At 49.2% G+C, this 22,359-nt stretch overlaps 1 protein-coding gene across 1 annotated transcript; it reads right to left on the reverse strand.

Annotated features, from left to right (window-relative positions):
- Positions 1-321: 321 nt before the first annotated feature.
- Positions 322-22,029, reverse strand: DNAAF8 (dynein axonemal assembly factor 8). Its single transcript, XM_043455292.1, has 10 exons — positions 21,933-22,029; positions 20,662-20,803; positions 20,075-20,203; positions 18,504-18,989; positions 16,837-16,954; positions 3,057-3,198; positions 2,108-2,236; positions 1,619-1,708; positions 603-801; positions 322-449 (listed from the first exon to the last, which is right to left on the reverse strand). Exons 2-10 carry the CDS (start codon positions 20,767-20,769, stop codon positions 339-341), a joined length of 1,512 nt encoding a protein of 503 aa, XP_043311227.1. The 5' UTR covers positions 20,770-20,803; positions 21,933-22,029; the 3' UTR covers positions 322-338.
- Positions 22,030-22,359: the final 330 nt, after the last annotated feature.

Genomic DNA, 22,359 nt, shown 5'->3' on the forward strand with positions numbered 1-22,359 from the left:
CCAAACGTGTGTGTGTGGTGTGTGTTGTCTGTGTGTGTATGTCGTGGTTTGTTCAAAACAGCAAACATCAAGGACCCAGAAAATCAAGCTAAGTTTTTCAAGACCATTTCAGCCCTGAAGTTCTCTAAAGAAGATTTACTTTAGTTATGTAGTTACAAGAAAACAACAAAAAAAACCACTTGTATGATGGAAATCAATAGATGCACATTAAAGAGGAAAAAAATGCAGAAATGGAAAAAGCTGAGAAAGCCCCCTAGTCCCACTGTCAGAACAAATCCGTTGTCTCCGTGGTGTTTCCGCCTGGCCGTTTTCTGGAGGATGTGGGCCCAGGTGACGTGTCATGCTGTATGTACAGGTCTGCACTGCGTCCTTGCTGTCAGCGCGTGAAGATGTTCTGACTGAACTCCAGCAGAGGGCTGCAGCAGAGCCCCAGTTGGGGGGTCCCTGTGCTGCAGATGGGAGCGGGAGAGTGAGGGGACCACCAGTGCCTTGGTGTTGGTATCAAAGGCAAGTCAGATCACCAGCTCACCTCCTCAGACCTGAGGCATCTACGGCTGACCCCGAGGAGGCACCGGGCCTCCGGGGCTGTCGCTGGGACTTACCCCTGCGGGTCTGGCCTGTGTGCCCCTCTCGGCCCAGAGCGTTCCGTGCTGCTTCACCCCAGGGCTGGACCCGGCCGGATCTCCAGGGGCCTGAGCCCCCTGACTGACAGGCCTCTCGCCGGCGGGCAGCTGAGGCCGCGCCGCCGCCTCCCGAGATGCCCTGAGCTGCTGGAGGAGCTGACTCTTCCCCGTGCAGTCCCTATGACACAGGAGATGTGCCCTCCATCAGCGCCGAGTGGAGCCCGCCTCCCAGTGCTGGGCCACAATCCTGGGGTACTGTGTCCGAAACAGGACCCCAGCAGAGGGAAGCCAGGGCGCCTCTGGAGCGCGTGCCTGGTTCTCAGGATACTAAAGAAAGCAGGACTGCGGCCTCCGGGCCCACACCAAGTCACAGAGCACATCAGCACGCTAAAGGCCTCTGGGAGGACCCCTGTGGGACACTTCTCAACCCCAGTGCGTCTCCCCTTTTTGTTCCTGGGATGTCCAGCCACACACCACGTGGGAGGAAAGCTGCAGTAGACTCTGACGTTCCCAGAGGGCAGAATCTGCAAGGTCTGGAAGTCCAAAAGCGACAGAGACTTCCAGAGCACCTAGTGCAAATTCACCCTGCGGCCCTGGGGTGGCCACCGGGCCTCAGAGACCCGAGCCTTCCCTGAATCTGATGTTTCTCTTAGCTGACCTGAGCCTTTCCTCTCCGGCCGTTAACCATCACGTAGTCCCATCCCTGCAATATCTCTTCACCTCTGTTGCCATCACTGGCAGGGAGCAAGTCAATTTGCGGAGCCATTTTTCAGAAAGAAAATGTAACCCCTTCTTGAGATCAAGCTAAGGCATCCTGGGGGTTGTCTGGAGGGGAGTAGGGCAGGCTGGGCTACCCTGCCAGCCTCCCAGAGCAGCCCACACCCTCCTGTGCCAGCCCTGTGCGTGCAAGATGCTGAGAGCAGCAATTAAAAACACGAGCTGGGACCAGGTGAGCATCCCCGCCTGTGATGGTGAGGGGCGCCCCTTGCGGTTACCGTAGCCTGGCTGGGCCCTGCGTCTCTCTTTGAGCTGCTGTCTCTTCTTCCGCCTCCTCGCTGTCAGAGGAGCTGGAGTAGGAGCTGGAGCTGCGGGCAGACGAGAGGTGGGTTCCTCTGGACATGTCCAGTCTACTCTGGTCCAGCGTGGCTCCCGCCAGGGACTTGGAGTGCCCAGGGCTCCCATGTGACCCAAGACGGGAGGATGGGCAGCCGGCCAAAGCCGCAGGGCCAGTGAGCTTCCTGCAGGTGGTGGAGGGGTGCGGCCAGGGCCGGGTACCCCAGCCTCGGCTAAGCAAGCCCCCCTGCCCCAGCTTCCCACCTCCCTGCAGGGAGGGCCTGTGGCTGGGGCCCCATGGGATTATGGGCCAGACTCAGTTCCTGGGTGAAAGCACTTCTCCAGTGAGTGGAGCCCCCAGGACCTGCTGTCCGAGTCCCCGTCTTCCCGAAGCAGCAGGCCCGCCGCAGGGCAGTCTGCACTTCCCGTACCTCTCCGAGGGTCTCTGGTCCGATGTCTTTGTCGGCCGCAGGTCAATGAATATGGTGGGAGGCTCCACCGGGTTCCTCAGCCGCGCATCCTGGGCCAGTGCCTGGAAGCCCAGCTCCCTGGAAGCACATCTGGGGGTGGGGGTAGCTGAGTCACTTCCCGGTGGTCACCGTGACCTGCCTCTGCTGGGCTGGGGGCCCCCGTACAGGACCCTGAGGCAGGTCCTGAGAACAGTCCTCAGGATTCAGGCCAGCGCTGTCCAGTGGAACTCTGCGTGGCGCTTAGACATTCTGTATCTGCACTTTCCAGTGTGGTGGACACTTGCCGAAAGCTATTTAAACTTGCATTTAAGCTAATATAAAGTAGAAATCCCGTTCCTCAGCTGCACTAGCCATGTGTAGCCAGTGGCTACTGACTGGACAGTGCAGAGTCCTTTCTGTCGGACACGTGGGTTGTCAGGGACAGAAGCCTGCTTCAGCTAGCTCAGGCAAGAAAGGGAATTCCTGGCTGTCAGACTTCTAAAAAGGGTGGGACAACCAGAGTGTCGGAAGTTGGGATGCAGCTGGACCTCAAGGGACCCCAGGGCCCTGTCCCCACCTCTGCCCACCCCGCCCCCCAGCCGACCTGGCTGGGGACAGATGCTCAAGGCTGGCCCAATCAACAGTGGCCAGAGGGAGAGGGTCCTCCCCTAGGGAGGATTCCCATGGGGTGGGAAAGAGCAGGTGCTTTGGGGCCTGAGTCCCAGCTCTGCCACTTATGTCCTGGGCAAGTCAACCTCTCAGCCTGTTTCCCCATCTGTAAAATGGGGGGTAATAGTAATACTGACTCCTGATCATATTCTTGAGATGAAGAGAAATACACATCAGGTGCCCTGCCCTTAAATCAAGGCACCATAAATGCTGAGAGAAGCCACTACTAGGGAGGACGGGGCCAGGGGTCAACAGGGCCCACCTGCTTCCGGCTTCCTGGGGCCGGGCTTCCCGGGGCATGTCAGCAGGCACTCTCCGAGCAGAGGCGGCGGCTCTGGACTGCCTGGAGCACAGGAGGCTGAGGCGTTCCATGAGCCGGTCCTGGGTGCTGGGCGCGGTGTGGTCTGCGGGGAGGGGGAAGGCAGCTTGGTGAGGACACAGCCCCTGCTTTGACCCACTGCAGCCTGAGCCTCAGGGCTCCTCGCGTGGAGGTGCTGGGCTTACGCGCAGAGAAGTGCCAGGGGCCCAGCCCACCCTCTGCGGCTCACAACCTTAGTGTGGCCCCCTCCAGCTCAGCAGGGTGAGGGGCCCCTTCTTTCCCAAGCAGGGAGCTGTGTGCACCCCAGGAAGCAAGGGTGACCACCTGTTCACAAGGTCGTCCACTCCCTGGCTCCTGTCTCACTTGTCAGAGGGAACCATGGTTAACACTTGTGTGTGTTTTTTCCTTTTTTCAAAAAATAGCAACAGGGGGAGCTTCCCTGGTGGTGCAGTAGTTAGCCTTCCAATGCAGGGGTACAGGTTCAATCCCTGGTCAGGAAGCTAAGATCCCACATGCCTCCTTGCCAAAAAAACAAAAACATAAGAAATAAAAAATGCAAACAAACCCCAAACAGAAACAAAATTGTAACAAATTCTATAAAGCCAGCCCACATCCAAGAAAAATCTTAAAAATTTTTTTAAAAATAGCAATAGGATCATTGTCTATAGGTTGCTTTTTTTTTTGGCCTCACTAGGCGGGATGTGGGATCTTAGTTCCCTGACCAAGGATGGAACCCATGCCCGCATGCAGTGCAAGCGTGGATTCTTAACCTCTGAACCACTAGTTAAGCCCCCCTCTATAGACTTTTTTTCACTGAATGTACTTTATATCCTTCCGTGTTAAGATGGATGTGTGATGATAGATTGTAGAAGTGGAATAGCTTAGTTAAAGGCTTGTGTGCCTTTAAATGAAGAACGGGGCATTCACAGATGGCCCAAGTGGTAAAGAATCCACCTGCCAATGCAGGAGACCCCTGGATCAAGAAGATCTCCTGGAGCATAGTGGAAACCGACTCTAGTATTCTTGCCTGGAAAATTCCATGGACAGAAGAGCCTGGTGGGCTACAGTCCATGGGGCTGCAGAGAGAAAGACACGGCTGAGGCTGAGCACGTAGTACACAAACAAATGGATAGCAGGTTCCGCTGCACTGCCGCCCAAGGGGGCAGCCACTAAGCCCCTCAACCCTGCCCCACTTGTAGCAGGGTGAGTTTCTCCATACCCTGCTCTAAGGGGTTAAGTTACAAACAAAACCCTTCTTAAAAGCCGCCTTTGCTCTGGAACCAGGGGCTGGAAATTGCACCTTCTTTGCCTCAGGCCGGCCTCCACTCGCTTTTATGGGAAACTCTTGTAGGAAACCGCCCAGAGCCAGACCACAAGCCCAGTGAAGGAGTTAGCCCTGGCTTTGTTGCAGAAGCACGCCAGCTGCGAAGGACGGCGCAGAAGTGTGGCGGTGAGGAGCTACCCCTCACCCAAGGTCAGAGGTATCGACCGAGAGCGCCAGGCTGCGACAGCGTAGGAGCAGCGGCCGAGAGGAGCTTCCCCACGTCTGAGGTCAGGGGCGGCGGCCGAGAGGAGCAACCCCACCTCCAAGGAGCGGCTGCTGCCGGCGCAAGAGGGCTGAGAGGAGCTACTCCACGTTCAAGGTCAGTGAGAGGGTAACAGGCAGGAAGGCCAGGGATCTCCAAGCGGAGGAAATAGGCTGCAAGTGTCAGACATTTTTATCTCTCTTAAGCGGCAGGAGGAAACAAACTAGCGATATTTTTTTTTCTTCTCTATACAAATTTAAAAGGTTTCTCTTAAAATGCTGTGTTGCCATGACACCTGGTTTCACCTGAAGCTAACTATTCTCAAGACCTTGAGTTAACCAATACATTTTTTCTTATGGAAATGTTTGTCTTAAGCTATGTTAATGTACCCCCGACTCTGTCTTCAAGTTGGTTCCGCCAAATGGCCCAACCTACTTACTCAGATATTGTTCCCCTAATCTATGTAAATGAAACTATTTGTTTGGTAAAGATTCAAGTCAATCGTTTATGGCCGGGATGAATTATCTGGTGCCATTCTAAATTTTAAGACATTCTTTTCATTAACAGACTGCGAGTGACTATATAACATACAGCTGAAGACTATATGGGGGGTACTCTTTCTGCCCCCTTCTGATGCCTATATCAGGAGCTTTCTCTATCTCCTTTATACTTTTATAAAACTTTATTACACAAAAGCTCTGAGTGAGCCAGCCTCGTCTCTGGCCCCAGATTGAATTTGTCTCCTCCGGAGGCCAAGAATCCCGGCGTCTTATCGTTCAGCAACAACCTTTCATCTTGGGGGCTTGTCCAGGATCCTTCAGGACAAGGTAGGGATGCTTGGAGCTCTAGTTCTTTGTTCTCCTAGCGAACACGTTTTCCACTGTACTTTGGTGGAACACAAAGCACATTCACACAAGCACAACTCTATGGTGTGCTTGTGTGAATGAATGAAAAGCTCTGCGCGAAGCAAGTGAGGAGCCCTGCTCTTCGGTTCCGTGGTGACCTCATAAGGCTTATGGCAGAAACCTGTCGGGGGTTTATACTGACCTGCCAATGCCAGGAGGCACCCAATGTCTCCTTCGAGAACCGACCAGAAATGGGCAAAGCGTGTGGACCAAACTCTCCTTTCTCGGTCAAACTTTTCGGTCTCTTTGACCATTCCATAACTCCTTGGAAACTAAAAGTACTAACCTAATCTATCGGATCATAGGCTTTCAAGGGACTTGTAATCTATGTTGCTACTGTGTACTAGGTGGCCTAGGTCTCAAACTTGGATTGGTAGTCAGGAAGCGCCTAGCCTCGCTAGGCATCGAAAGTTTGGAAGCTAGATGGAGCTCTAGCTCCAAGAGCATCTCTGAGGTTAAAGGTTACTCAGATTGGAACTGCAATGGGGTTTTTTTCCTTTGGTAACACTGGCTCTTAGTGGACCAGAGGAGGCTCTTATACTGGTGTGGTGACGCTTGGAAGGAGCATCTCAGTTTAAAGTTCGTGCAGGTCTTATTGCGGTCAGGAATATTCTCAGGGTCGTGCACAGGCACTCAGGTGATGAATGTGTCCCCCAGAGGTCTTAGCTTGGGAGGCATTCCGGAAGGTTACTCTGATTGCGCCCCGGGTGGCATCAGAGGCAAGCGAGGTGAAGGGCTGGACGTCAGTCAGGGATGCCATCAGGTCTACCCCTGGTGCATCCCCACCCCGTCTCGGTGGTAGAACCGGGAGGGATGAGTGTGATGCCTGCGTCGGTAAGGGACAGACTAAGTCCGACCAGGAAGGAAAAGCTTTTGGTGTAACGTCTGTCTACACCCCCATCTAGAGCAGGGAGGGACGCCTCCGGTAGCAAAAATGGCGCTGGTCGCTTTTTTTCCTCTCTTACAGATGGGAGCTAACAATTCCAGCCTCACTCCTTTGAACTGTATCCTGAAAAACTGGGATAGATTTGATCCCCAGGGCTTAAAGAAGACACACCTGGTCTTCCTATGTGATACTGCATGGCCGCGGTACCCACTGGGAGTCAGGCAGTCCCAGCTACAGGACCAGACTGGGACTATAACACTGCTAAAGGAAGATGGGATCAGAGTCATTTTGTCAGATGTATTCTTGAAGGACTCAGGCAGGCACGTTCTAAACCTTTAAACTACAGCAAACTGGCAGACATAGAACAGGAGGAGAAGGAAGCTCCTGGTAAATTCCTAGATAGACAGAGAGAAGCCCTTCGCAGATTCACTGAGATTGATCCCGAAAGTGAAGAGGGAAAAGTGATCTTAAAGGATAGATTTCTCACTCAGTCGGCTCCAGATATTCGCCGTAAATTATCAAAACGGGCTTATGGACCAAATCAGTCTTTAGATAATCCATTACAACTGGCTCAGACAGTCTATTATGGTAGGGAATATGAGGAAAAGAAAGAAAGGCAGAGAAAGACAAAGGAAAAGGTGGAAGCCCTCGCAATGGCTATGAAAACCATTCTTAAACAGCCTGAGAAAAATGCCCAGAGGGACCCAGGTGAAAAGGGATGGGCTTGCTATTACTGTGGAAAGGAGGGGCATCTCAAGCGGGATTGCCCTCAGGCATCTAAGTCGCCCCAGCTCCATGTCTGGTCTGCAAAGGACCACACTGGAGGAGAGACTGCCCAAAGAGGCGTAGGGCTCAGGGGTCTGACTCTCAAGACCATCAGGACTGAAGGTGCCTGGGGGTCCCCACACAAGCTCCTGTCCTAATTACACCTGAGGAACCCCGGGTATTGATAACGGTGGGAGGCCAATCGGTCAATTTCCTTTTAGATACTGGGGCAACTTACTCCATGCTTACTGAAGCCCCTGGCCCACTTTCTTCCCTATCCGCTTCCGTAATGGGACTGTCTGGACGAGCCAAAAGGTATTATTTCAGTTATTCTCTATCGTGCAACTGGGATTCTGTGCTATTTTCACACGAGTTTCTTATCGTGCCAGAATCACCCTCACCCCTCTTGGGGAGGGATATACTGAGCAAGGTCCATGCCTCTGTTTTCATGAATATGGAGCCTTCCCTTTCTCTCCCTTTAGTTGAACAAAATGTGAATCCTAGAGTATGGGCTGATGGAAAATCTGTGGGTCGAGCACAAAATGCTATTCCTGTGGTTGTCAAGCTCAAAGACCCACACTTATTCCCACATAAGAAGCAATATCCACTGAAACCTGAGGTTAAGGAAGGGTTAAAACCCATCATTGAGAATTTAAAGGAGCAGGGACTATTAGTTCCCTGTAACAGTCCATGCAACACTCCTATTTTGGGTATAAAGAAATCAGATGATAAATGGAGATTAGCTCAAGATTCACGAATAATAAATGAGGCTGTGGTTCCTTTACACCCCGTGGTGCCTAATCCTTATACTCTATTGTCTGAAATTCCTGAACGAGCCAAATATTTTTCAGTAATTGATTTAAAAGATGCCTTCTATTCAGTGCCTTTGGTGGAAGAAAGTAAATTTCTATTTGCCTTTGAAGACCCTACTCAGCCAGCTTCTCAGTTAACCTGGACAGTTTTGCCCCAGGGATTTCGTGACAGTCCTCACTTATTTGGACAAAGTTTGTCACGGGATCTACAAAACTTTAATAGCTCTGAAGTGGTAGTGTTACAATATGTAGATGATATTTTGCTCTGTGCTGAGACAGAGGAAGCTTGTTCACGAGCCTCAGAAGATTTCTTAAACGTTCTGGCAGGCTGCGGTTACAAGGCATCAAGAGAAAAGGCTCTGCTTTGTCAACCATCTGTTAGATATCTGGGCCTAATCATATCAGAAGGGACTAGGGCCATAGGCCCCGAGAGAATTAAACCTATCCTAAATCATCCCCTACCTATGACTTTAAGACAATTGAGAGGATTTTTGGGAATCACAGGCTACTGTCATATTTGGATTCCGGGCTATGGGGAACTTGCCCGGCCTTTATATAAACTTATAGCTGAAACTCAGCAGGCCCAAACCAACAAACTGATTTGGTCTCCAGATACTCAAAAGGCTTTTAAGATTCTTCAGACTGCTCTCCTGCAAGCTCCCGCTTTGAGTTTGCCCACAGGGTCAGAATTTAACTTGTATGTCACTGAAAGAAAAGGTGTGGCCTTGGGAGTTTTGACACAACCCCAAGGGCCTCACCAGCAACCTATTGCTTATCTAAGCAAAGAATTAGATGTAATTGCACGTGGGTGGCCCCACTGCTTAAAAGTAGTTGGGGCCACGGCTTTATTAGCACCTGAAGCTTTAAAAATAATTAATGGATGAAACCTTACTATACTGACTTCTCATGATGTGAGTGGAATCTTAAATTCTAAGGTTAATATTTGGATGACAGACAGTAGACTTCTTAAATATCAGTCATTGTTGTTAGAAGGACCAGTAACTAAGCTTAAAGTTTGTGGAAATTTAAATCCTGCCACTTTCCTTCCTGAGAAGGAAAATGAAACACCTGATCATGATTGTTCCCAATTCCTAACTTTAAACTATGCAGCTCGGGAGGATCTAATGGATACCCCATTAGACAATCCTGACATGGAAATATTTACAGACGGCAGTTCTTTTGTTCGGGATGGAAAGCGCAAAGCAGGTTACGCTGTGGTGACTGCTGAACAGGTTTTAGAAGCAAAATCTCTCCCCCAGGGAACCAGTGCCCAGTTAGCGGAGCTTATGGCTCTGACCCGAGCTCTAGAGTTAAGCAAGGGACAGGGAGTAAATATCTACACCGATTGTAAGTATGCTTATTTGACTTTACATGCTCATGCGGCGATATGGAAAGAAAGACAGTTTAAAACAGCAACAGGAGACCCTATTAAGCATTTCAGAGAGATTGAGAGACTTTTAAATGCTATATATTGTCCTAAAAAAGTAGCGATTATGCATTGCAAAGGGCACGGCAGGGATGGGAGTAAAGTAGCCGCCAGTAACCTGTCAGCTGACTCTCAAGCCAAAAAAGCGGCACTTTACGAAACCCCCTCCCTACAGATGCCTTTGATCTGGACAGGTCCTGTGGAACAGGAAAAGCCACAATATACTGAGGAAGAATTAGAAAGATGCGAGAAAAGAGGAGCAAAGATTACTGATAAAGGATGGTTACAGTCCGAGGATGGATGATTAATATTTTCTGAAAATGCTCAGTGGAGAATTCTTAAGGATTTACACCAGAGTTTGCATTTGGGTGCAAAAAGTACTTACCAGATGACTTCTTGTTTGTTTGAAGGTAAAAATGTAATGAAAACTTTAAAGAACATGATCAAAAGGTGTGAGGTTTGTCAGAAAAATAACCCAAAGACTGAGAAGCTAGCAAAATCTGGATTACAATGAAGTGGAAAGTATCCTGGAGAGGACTGGGAAATTGATTTTACTCATATGCCAAAAGCTAATGGATATTCTTGCTTACAAGTTTGGGTGGATACTTTCACTGGATGGATTGAGGCGTTCCCCTGTCATAGTGAACAAGCTAAGAAGGTTATAAAGATTTTAATCCATGAAATTATCCCCAGGTTTGGGCTGCCACGGAGCCTTCAGAGTGACAATGGCCCCGCCTTTAAAGCTGCTGTAACTCAGGGGGTGTCTAAAGCTCTAGGAATAGAGTATCACTTACACTGTTCCTGGAGACCCCAATCCTCAGGAAAGGTTGAAAAAGCTAATGACATTATCAAAAGACATCTGTGCAAATTAACTCAAGAAACGCAGGACAACTGGATTAAAGTCCTACCCATAGCTTTAATGAGGGCTCAAACTGCCCCCAAAAAGGAGGGACTGTCCCCCTTTGAATGTATTTATGAAAGGCCTTTCTTACGCACAGACATTGTTATAGACCCTGAAGCCTTGGAGTTAACTAATTATGTAACTCAGCTCTCAGCTTTTCAACAGGCATTAACAGAACTCCAGGAGACTCCTGACCCAGCCTCTGAATCCAGCAAGCCTCTATTTGAGCCAGGAACCGAGGTCCTCATAAAAACATTGGGGTCTGGGGGCCCATCCCCCGAGCCCCTCTGGGAAGGCCCTTACCAGGTTATTCTTTCTTCTCCCACAGCTGTCCAAGTGCCAGGAATTGATTCATGGATACATCACACTCGAGTCAAGAGGTGGCACCCTGACCAGAACTAAGTGATGTCATTTTATGTCTTTACTTTCTATGCTCTGACTTTGTACTTTTCAGATGGGCCTGATAATCTATGTGAGCCTACTTCTGCTGACTCCAGAAATCCTGAGTCTGCCGTTTGATCCTCACGACAATGCCTTCCTGTCCTGGGCTCACTCCTACGCTGCATTCCACAATCGGTCTAACTGCTGGGTCTGCGGAGCACTCCCCTCTTCATCAGTGGAAGGCTTCCCGTGGTGGACAGCTCCACTTCAAGGAAAAGACTTTCTCCAAGTCTGTGAATACCTTCGACAACAATCGCGTGTGATGCCTCTTCTTCATCATCTGATGACATCTAACAGCCCTGGAATGGACTGGTGCAACACTTTGTATTTGAACTATGGACATAATGTGACTTTTAATTTTAATTATACATTGTCTCAGTTTAATGACTATTTTGCTGCACATAAGACAAATAGGTCTAGATCTGATGGTTTTTTACCTGATGTTTATCAAATATGGGATGAGGTTATATGGCTAACTCCTGAAAAAGGACGTCTAATATCTACTGCCCCCATATGCTGGGAACAAATAGAGCCATCCCCCAAAGTTGGCCAACAACTTAAATACAATGATTGGAAAACAGTGGGATTTTTGTCTCAGGAAATATGTAACATAATCATTCCCGTGTTTTCCAACCCCAGTTCAGGATCTCCCTTTGTCTGGCCAGGCACTAATTGGGACTGGATATCTCAGTCACGCTGGCTTGCTCCAAACGGGACTTATTGGATATGTGGCTCTTACCTATGGGCTTGGCTTCCCCCTGGCTGGATAGGGAGATGCACCCTGGGTCTAGCCTTTACTCACGGCTTTATATTTTCAGAGCTTCCAGAAAGGCCTGCTAATCTTCCCCACCTTAAAACTCGGTGGGCAAGGTCTGTATTTCACTGGTATGATTATTTGGCGGCAGTGTTTGTCCCCTCTTTGGGAACTGCAGATGTTATGCTACGAGTGGATGCTTTGACTAATTTCACTCAGCAGGCATTACTAGATTCTCAAAAAGCGATTTCAGCTCTTAACGCTGAACAAGCACAAATTAGAAAGGTGGTTTTACAAAACAGGTTGGCTTTAGATATTCTGACAGCTGCCCAAGGAGGAACTTGTGCCATCATTCATACCCAATGCTGCACATATATACCTGATATGAGCACTAATGTTACTCATTTCACTGAACACATGAACAAGATGATTTGGGCCATGGATAATCCTGAAATCGAAATCTCAGTTTCCTCACTTTGGAAATCGTTAACTAATTCCTCATGGTGGAAAAATATCTTAATTACAATAATTCTGGTTGTTTTGTTTTTGCTGTTTGCTCCTGCCATCTGTAACTGTGTGATTGGATTTGTTTCTAGTCGCCTGCAAGCTTTTAAGTTACAAAGGGTTGCTCAGACTCCTGCTACGAATGCAGCTTCTTCCAACTACTATTTGGGGCCCCAGAATAAGACATCCTCAGTATGAGGATTAGGAGAATATGTTGCCTCACCAATTTAGGGACAATGCCCCTTGTCAGCTCAGAAGCAGTTATGGAATGAGGACGATGCCCCTTTTCCCTAGGCAACATAATTCTCCTAAAAGAAAAGGGGGGAATGAGAGGGTAACAGGCAGGAAGGCCAGGGGTCTCCAAATGGAGGAAATAGGCTGCAAGTGTCAGACATTTTTCTCTCTCTTAAGAGGCAGGAGGAAACAAACTAGCGATATTTTTTTTCTTCTCTATACAAATTTAAAAGGAGGTTTCTCTTAAAATGCTGTGTTGCCATGACACCTGGTTTCACCTGAAGCTAACTATTCTCAAAACCTTGAGTTAACCAATACATTTTTTCTTATGGAAATGTTTGTCTTAAGCTATGTTAATGTACCCCAGACTCTGTCTTCAAGTTGGTTCCACCAAATGGCCCAACCTACTTACTCAGATATTGTTCCCCTAATCTATGTAAACGAAACTATTTGTTTGGTAAAGATTCAAGTCAATCGTTTATGGCCGGGGATGAATTATCTGGTGCCATTCTAAATTTTAAGACATTCCTTTCTTTTCATTAACAGACTGCGAGTGACTATATAACATACAGCTGAAGACTATATGGGGGGTACTCTTTCTGCCCCCTTCTGATGCCTATGTCAGAAGCTTTCTCTATATCCTTTATACTTTAATAAAACTTTATTACACAAAAGCTCTGAGCGATCCAGCCTCGTCTCTGGCCCCAGATTGAATTTGTCTCCTCCAGAGGCCAAGAATCCCGGCGTCTTATCATTCAGCAACAACCTTTCATCAGGAGGGGCGGCTGTGAGAAGATACCCCTCGTCCAAGGTAAGGAGCAGTGGCTGTGCTTTTCTGGAGCAGCCATGAAGAGATACCCCACGTCCGAGGTAAGAGAAACCCAAGTAAGACGGTAGGTGTTGCGAGAGGGCATCAGGAGCAGACACACTAAAACCATAATTACAGAAAACTAGCCAATCTGATCACAGGACCACAGTCGTGTCTAACTCAATGAAACTAAGCCATGCTGTGTGGGGCCACCCAAGACGGGTTGGGTCTGACAGAATGTGGTCCACTGGAGAAGGGAATGGTAAACCACTTCAGTATTCTTGCCTTGAGAACCCCATGAACAGTATGAGAAGGCAAAATGATAGGCTACTGAAAGAGGAACTCCCCAGGTCGGTAGGTGCCCAATATGCTACTGGAGATCAGTGGAGAAATAACTCCAGAAAGAATGAAGGGATGGAGCCAAAGCAAAAACAATACCCAGTTGTGGATGGGACTGGTGATAGAAGCAAGGTCCGATGTTGTAAAGAGCAATATTGCATAGGAACCTGGAATGTTAGGTCCATGAATCAAGGCAAACTGGAAGTGGTCAAACAGGAGATGGCAAGAGTGAATGTCGACATTCTAGGAATCAGCGAACTAAAATGGACTGGAATGGGTGAATTTAACTCAGATGACCATTATATCTACTACTGTGGGCAGGAATCCCTTAGAAGAAATGGAGTAGCCATCATAGTCAACAAAAGAGCCCAAAATGCAGTACTTGGATGCAATCTCAAAAACGACAGAATGATCTCTGTTTGTTTCCAAGGCAAATCATTCACTATCACGGTAATCCAAGCCTATGCCCCAACTAGTAACGCTGAAGAAGCTGAAGTTGAACGGTTCTATGAAGACCTACAAGACCTTTTAGAACTAACACCCAAAAAAGATGTTCTTTTCATTATAGGGGACTGGAATGCAAAAGTAGGAAGTCAAGAAACACCTGGAGTAACAGGCAAATTTGGCCTTGGAGTACGGAATGAAGCAGGGCAAAGGCTAATAGAGTTTTGTCATGAGAACGCACTGGCCATAGCAAACACCCTCTTCCAACAACACAAGAGAAGACTCTACACATGGACATCACCAGACGGTCAACACTGAAATCAGATTGATTATATTCTTTGCAGCCAAAGATGGAGAAGCTCTATACAGTCAGCAAAAACAAGACCAGGAGCTGACTGTGGCTCAGATCATGAACTCCTTATTGCCAAATTCAGACTTAAACTGAAGAAAGTAGGGAAAACCACTAGACCATTCAGGTATGAACTAAATCAAATCCCTTATGACTATACAGTGGAAATGAGAAATAGATTTAAGGGATTAGATCTGATAGACAGAGTGCCTGATGAACTAAGGACAGAGGTTCGTGACATTGTACAGGAGACAGGGATCAAGACCATCCCCATGGAAAAGAAATGCAAAAAGGCAAAATGGTTGTCTGAGGAGGCCTTAACAAATAGCCGTGAAAAGAAGGGAAGCAAAAAGCAAAGGAGAAAAGAAAAGATATTCCCATTTGAATGCACAGTTCCAAAGAATAGCCAGGAGAGATAGGATAGCCTTCCTCAGCGATCAATGCAAAGAAATAGAGGAAAACAACAGAATGGGAAAGACTAGAGATCTCTTCAAGAAAATTAGAGATATCAAGGGAACATTTCAGGCAGAGATGGGTTCGATAAAGGACAGAAATGGTGTGGACCTAACAGAAGCAGAAAACATTAAGAAGAGGTGGCAAGAATACACAGAAGAACTGTACAAAAAAGATCTTCACGAGCCAGATAATCACAATGGTGTGATCACTCACCTAGAGCCAGGCATCCTGGAATGTGAAGTCAAGTGGGCCTTAGAAAGCATCACTACTAACAAAGCTAGTGGATGTGATGGAATTCCAGTTGAGCTATTTCAAATCCTAAAAGATGATGCTGTGAAAGTGCTGCATTCAATATGCCAGCAAATTTGGAAAACTCAGCAGTGGCCACAGGACTGGAAAAGGTCAGTTTTCATTCCAATCCCTAAGAAAGTCAATCCCAAAGAATGCTCAAACTACTGCACGATTGCACTCATCTCACACGCTAGTAAAGTAATGCTCAAAATTCTCCGAGCCAGGCTTCAGCAATACGTGAACCGTGAACTTCCAGATGTTCAAGCTGGTTTTAGAAAAGGCAGAGGAACCAGAGATCAAATTGCCAATATCTGCTGGATCATCAAAAGAGCAAGAGAGTTCCAGAAAAACATCTATTTCTGCTTTATTGACTACGCCAAAGCCTTTGACTGTGTGGATCACAATAAACTGTGGAAAATTCTTAAAAAGATGGGCATACCAGACCACCTGACCTGCCTCTTGATAAACCTGTATGCAGGTCAGGAAGCAACAGTTAGAACTGGACATGGAACAACAGACTGGTTCCAAATAGGAAGAGCAGTACATCAAGGCTATATATTGTCACCCTGCTTATTTAACTTATATGCAGAGTACATCATGAGAAACGCTGGGCTGGAAGAAGCACAAACTGGAATCAAGATTGCCGGGAGAAAATCAATAACCTCAGATATGCAGATGACACCACCCTTATGGCAGAGAGTGAAGAGGAACTGAAAAGCCTCTTGATGAAAGTGAAAGAGGAGAGTGAAAAAGTTGGCTTAAAGCTTAACATTCAGTAAACTAAGATCATGGCATCTGGTCCCATCACCTCATGGGAAATAGATGGGGAGACAGTAGAAACAGTGTCAGACTTTATTTTTTTGGGCTCCAAGATCACGGCAGATGGTGACTGCAGCCATGAAATTAAAAGACGCTTACTCGTTGGAAGGAAGGTTATGACCAACCTAGATAGCATGTTAAAAAGCAGAGACATTATTTTACCAACAAAGGTCCGTCTGGTCAAGGCTATGGTTTTTCCAGTGGTCATGTATGGATGTGAGAGTTGGACTGTGCAGAAAGCTGAGCGCCGAAAAATTGATGCTTTTTTTTTCTTTTTTTTTTTTTTAAAACCACACAATATTGTAAAGTAAAAATTGATGCTTTTGAACTGTGGTGTTGGAGAAGACTCTTGAGAGTCCCTTGGACTGCAAGGAGATCCAACCAGTCCATCCTAAAGGAGAGAAGTCCTGGGTGTTCATTGGAAGGACTGATGCTGAAGTTGAAACTCCAATACTTTGGCCACCTCATGCGAAGAGTTGACTCATTGGAAAAGACCCTGATGCTGGGAGGGATTGGGGGCAGGAGGAGGAGGAGACGACAGAGGATGAGATGCTGGATGGCATCACCGACTCGATGGGCATGAGTTTGAGTAAACTCCGGGAGTTGGTGATGGACAGGGAGGCCTGGCGTGCTGCGATTCATGGGGTCACAAAGAGTCGGACACGACTGAGCGACTGAACTGAACTGAACTTGTTTGTAAACAGAGGCCGTGGAAGCAGGATTCTGTTTAGGAGCTGGCTGAAGGGGGCACAAAATGCAAGATTACTTGGCTTCCAGAAGGAAAGAGGAAGGTCTGAGGAGGTGGAGAGGAAGGAAAAGGCAGTCACATACATAGCAGGGGTATGAATGGGTGAGTTGGTGAGTGAATCAAAGGATGGATGGATGGATGAAGTCTTACATCCTGTGTGTGTGGGAAGGCAAGGGCTGAGCAGCACAGAGGGTGTGGCGAGCTGCTGAGGTGACCCTGCCCAGCCCACCCCCCGTTTCACTGGGAAGCCCTGGAATGAGCCACTTTGGGAGATGTACTCGCCCCCCACCCAACCCCTGGTGCTCAAGGTCAAACCTTGGCCCTGGAGGCGGTCAGCAGCCCACCACGCAGCTCTAGGAGCACCATCGCCCCGGTCCTCTTCTCGCCCAGTCAGACTCAGAAGGACTTGATCCAAATCCCACTCTTCAAGTTCCTGAAATAATTAGAGCAGTGATGATGAGGCTGCCTCGGGGTCCCAGGGACAGGAATTCTGGATCCACAGAGGCTGTCCCGGGATGGCTGGGGCAGAAACCAGGGTTGAGATGAGGCGGCTCACTCACCCACCCCCGCTCACCCACCCCGCACATAGGCTTTGCAGAATGAACCACCCCTGTGAAGGTGGGTGGGGTCCGCCTTTCTTGCCACCCCCTTTCCTATGCCTTTTTTGGGGCAATACTTCTATTTCTGGCACAAAGACATTGTCTGGCTTGGAGGAAGCTCAGTGTCATTTTAAAACTATTTAGGTTCAGGCAGGTTTAGAATGTTGGGAGGTTAGAACGTTTTGCTCCTTTAAGAAACACAGCAACTGTTGAGATTGGAGGGCTTGGAAGAGGGCTGTGGGGGCGGTGATGCAGTGGGCACAGAGATGTTCATCAGGAATTAGTGTGTCCTGTTAAGGCCTTGAGCGCCTCCCACCGGAGTTTGAGGAAAGAATGGAATTGACAGGATGGAATTGGTGAAAGTGACCTCCGGGTACACCTCGATGCCAATTTTCTCTAGGTTGTTATGAAAATCTGTCAAATAAGGCAACAAAGATAATTTTGTGATGTTTCTATGTTATATAGGGGCATCTTCTAATGAGCCCATCTTTCTCGGGGAGGGCTGGTGTGCGTAACTGACCAGGGCTCACCTGTTTGACAACTTTGTGAAACTGAGAAATGCAAGGGTTTTCTTTTCCCTCCACTGGAGCAGCTAAGCCCAAAGGTACCAGTTCCGTTGCCCCATTGAGCTACTGTACTTAGTGTAGCAATTTAATCTCCACATTCCCCACTCCCCTGTTGAACAAAACCTCAGTTTCTCATGATCTCTGAACCGGCTTTGTCATCGTGCTGGCTCTCGTGGATGATCTAAATGACAGCGTTAATGGGAGCTCACTGCGTGTATGAGAATGAGGGCTTGAAGGCTTGCAGGTGCTGCTTCCTCACGGTCTGCTCTATCTTCTGTGTCTTCATGATGATGCTTGGGGTTAGTTTTCTTTTTTCTTTCTGTTTTAAGAAAGCTGGGGACTATGTGCTCCTCCCTGTTCACTGTAACTCTGAGGATTGTCTGTCTGGCAGGTAGGACTTGCCTACCTGATGGAAGGCCTGCTGCCGTGGGCCTGAGGTCATTGCTATGGACTGAATCTCTGTGTCCCTCCGAAATTCATGAGTTGAACTCCTAATCCCCAGTGTGATGGTATTTGAAGGTAATGAGGTCACGGCGGGGGAGCCCTCATGAATGGGATTAGTGCCCTTAAAAGGAGATTCCAGGGAGCTCCCGCATCGTTCCAAATGAACCAGGAAGCATGCTCTCAACTAGACACCAAATGTGATGGAGCCTTGACCTTGGACTTCCAGATTTCAGACTGTGAAAAATTAGTTTCTGTTGTTTAAGCCCCCTGCCCAAGTCTATGGGACTTTTGTTATCACAGCCCAAAGAAACTAAGACAGACGTGGTGGGGAGGACCAACACCTTGAGGAAGCCTGGGCTGGGGGCACGCCTACCTGAAGGGAAAGCACAGGCAGATGCCCCGGGGGCTCCTCTGAAGGCACACCCACAGCGTCGCAGGCCTTTTCCTTCCCTCGGCTCGCGTCAGAGCAGGCTGGGTCCCGGCCATCCCAAGTGACTTTGTGGAGGATGTCTTTCTCGATCATCTTCCTCCTCTCCCTCCGCAGGGCTCTGCGGTTGGCAGCGTCTGAGCGTTCCTGGGCCCGTGAGGCCGCGCCTGGGGGCTCTGTCTGCAGGCCTGCTTCCAGAGGGGAGCAGGTGGCCTCTCCCTGAGGCCCCTGGCGAGGACTCTGTGACCCACTGGTATTGAGGGTCCCGCCCGCATCATCAAGCTGCTGTGGGGGGATCTCTGCAGACATCCTGAGAAGAGAGCTACTCTTGCCGGGGGCCCTTCCTTCCAGAGGGGCCGACTCCTGGGGCCGGGGCCATGCGTTCCACTCGCCCCAGGGCTCCACGGTGGATTCTACAGGCACCACAGCTGTCTACGCAGGAAACAGATGTCCCTGGTTAGCAGCCTCCAAACATCCCTCGGGGGGAGGGGGGGTTGTGTGGTAAGATGTGCAAGGAACATAAAATCTGCCATCACCTGGAACAGAAACCCTGTACCTTCCCTCCCCCAGCCCCTGTTGAATGCTCATCTACTTCCTGTCGCTATAGGTTTGCCTGCTCTAGATATTTCATCGGAGTGGAATCACACAATACTTGTCTTGGGTGTCCTTCCACTTGGCTTCGTGTTTCCAAGGTTCACCCATGTTGTGCTATGTGTCAGGACTGCATTCCTTTTCATGGAAGAATTCTATTCTGTTGTATGGATGTACTCCATTGTATCCATATTGTCTGTTGTTTATCGTTTATCCATTTTGTCTGTTGATGGACACTTGGCTTGTCCCACCCTTTTGGCCAGTGTGCACAGGTGCAAGTGGTTAGAGGTGGAAAAGACAACACCCAGGCCCTCTGTCTCCAGACAGAGCCCACAGCCTCAACCCCTGTGAGCTGGTGCAGGCTTTTCCATCCCAGGTTAAACCATAATTGTCTGGAAGAGTAACTGCCGAGGTAATTGTAGAAATGGAAAAAACACAAAACTAAGTGAAGTAGACATAGTTCCAACTGAATTAACCAGGGAGCTTGGCAGCCTTGGCAGTTTTCCTGTTTAGAGTTATTTCAGATGTATTTCTAGGCCTGGCTGGGGGTGTGGGTGACTTCTGGTGTGGACATGCCCTGGCTCCGTATGATGACCCTGGGTCAGTGCTTGCACTCAGGACTATGTGTGTGTGGTGAGCGGTCAAAGGGGTACAGGGGGTACAATCAGATAGAAAATCAAGTCCCTGCCCCCAGCTCTAAGTGTTCTGGGCTCCTGGGAGCATGATGTGCACAAGGCCAGTAGATGTTTGGTGTCTGAACTCCTTGGGCTGTACCTGGAGAAAGGCCTGGGTGATGCTAGACCGGGGGCGTTAACCTCTTTAGAACCACGCTGCTTTAGAGCCCAGTGAGGGCCAGGAGCACCCACACCCTATTCTGACTGAAGGGTCCCAGGTCCGTGGACCCCTGGAGCCTGCATTTAACAGACCTCAGGAGGAGACCCAGAGGAAGTGATCCAGGCCCCAGCGGGGTCGTCGGCCAGTTCCTCTGTCAAGTCTGGAATCAGGGCGGTTTGATTTCGCTGGAAGATGAACAGCTCCTCATCCTCATGGTCTGACTGTGGACAGATGAGAAGGCTTTGGGTTAAACGGCCCGGAGGCAGAGCCAGGAGGGCCTCGTCTTCCACCCACCTGCCCTGTCCCCGGCTCTCCGGCTCTCTGACTGTCTGGGGAGACCAGTTCTCTTCCAAAGGGCCTCGCTGACACGGATTTCAGAGGCTGATTTAGAAATGGGTTCAGCAGCACCACCTGGTGGAGGTGAGATGCAGGGCGCCCAGTTCTGGGTTACCTGCCACCCGTTCAGCCCAGTTAATGCCTGGCATGGAATGAGCAGTGCAGGGAGGTGACGGCTTGGTACTTCGCTTACATGACACTGAGCGCATGGAATGAGCAGTGCAGGGAGGTGACGGCTTGGTACTTCGCTTACATGACACTGAGCTCTCTGGTCAGCATCGTGTCTGTCACGGGAGGAGAGTGCAGTGGGGGCCTAGGAAGATGTAGGAAGGTGCTTGCTTACCGAGGAGGAATCCGAGTCCAGAGACGGGAGCTGATCCTTGACGGCCTCTAGGATGGCGTCCCAGGGGCTGGGCAGTGAGGGCCGCCAATCTTCATCATGAGATGCCATGCGATGCCGCTCAGCGTACCATCATCCAAGGAGCCTTCAGAGGACATGGAGTAAAGAGAGAGGGTCCCAGAGACAAGGGTTGAGAGCTCAGGGTGCTGACTTTTCAAAGCATATACCATCCCTTGCCTTTGGGGTTGAAAAGAGATTGGGGGACCACATACCCCATCTTCCTTCTAGTTGGCAGGTTCATGTTACTGAGTGCCAGGCACTGTGCTGTGTACTGTGTGTGCGTGTGTGTCTGCGCACAATGCAGGATAGAGCCATGGAGCCACAGATGTATGGATATGGTGATATTTTACAATAATATATAGATACATGTATTGATATATATGTACTTGATATGTGGGTATATGGATATGATGTACAGAATGATACATAGATATATGATACATATATGATACATATATATACTATGTAAACTATATATGTCCAATATAACATAGATATTATTATTATCTACAGACAGAATTTGTTTCAAAGTCAGAGGGGATTTCAAGCCACTACTTTTTACTGCCCCCTTACAAAGGAACAGAATAGACATTTTGGAGTCCCCAGAATACTTTTTTTGGAGTTGACACTCAAATTATCAGGCAGTTGGCCAACACACCCCTTTTGTATCCCAGAGTCTTAACAGACCCCCTTCAGGGGTCAAGGAGGCTTAGAAATGTGGGGTGATGGCACTTCAGAGCCGGCATCTTGAGAGTACTTGCAGCCCGAAAGGCCTCTGTCACTATAAAATAGGAAGAGAACACTCCTGCTCCAGCCTTGACTCCCAACAAGGGAAGCAGCAGGCGAGGTGAATGGGGGCTTTTTGCTTTTTCTGTGCTCACAGGAGTGGGGCAGGAGCTTGGTGTACTCTGATCTGGGAACAGCAGGGCAGATCTGGTATATACATCACAGGATGTTCTCCGCTGCAGGGCAGATCGGAAAGCAACATAATCATCTGGTTGAAGGGGACAACCAGGGACTCTTAAGTTCTCCAGGAGGACAAGGTAACAGAGGAGGAAAAGGCACTACAGGCTGCGGCAAGAGCACCTAAGAGCTCAGAGGAGTGAAAAGTACCCAACGTGTTGGGGGAAGAAGTTTTCAGTTGCTGGAGTTTGTGGTGCAAACGGACCAGACCGTGAAGGGTCCTGAACGCCAGGTTGAGGCGCGTCGCTCACCGAACGGACTGCCGAAGACTACACGAAGCAGCAGCCCCAGTCCGGCAGAATCCTGACCGCGCCTCCACGTCCGTTTCTTGGCTGCAGCCCGTTAGCCCCGCCCGACGCCCCGCCCCCTCCTACCGCCCCGCCCCCGGCCCCTCCCGCCGCCGGACCGCCGGTTGTTATGACAACTGGACGCCACCGTCCACTCGGGTGGGGCTTTTAAATTCTAAAGTTCGGAAACAGGAAACCCTACTATCGCGCGTCCTCCCACCAATTCCTCAGCTCGTTTCCCCAGCCCCCACCCCGTCCACCTCCCATCATTTTATCTCCGCAGCTGCCGCTTCGGCCCCGACAGGGACGAAAACGGCCCCGCTGCGCCTCTTCGGTCGTGTTCTCCTGCTTGGGCAGCGGCGCGATTACTGAAGCCGTCGCCGCCTTCGGA

This window comes from Cervus canadensis, chromosome 32, assembly GCF_019320065.1.
Source record: "Cervus canadensis isolate Bull #8, Minnesota chromosome 32, ASM1932006v1, whole genome shotgun sequence".
NCBI lineage: Eukaryota > Metazoa > Chordata > Mammalia > Artiodactyla > Cervidae > Cervus > Cervus canadensis.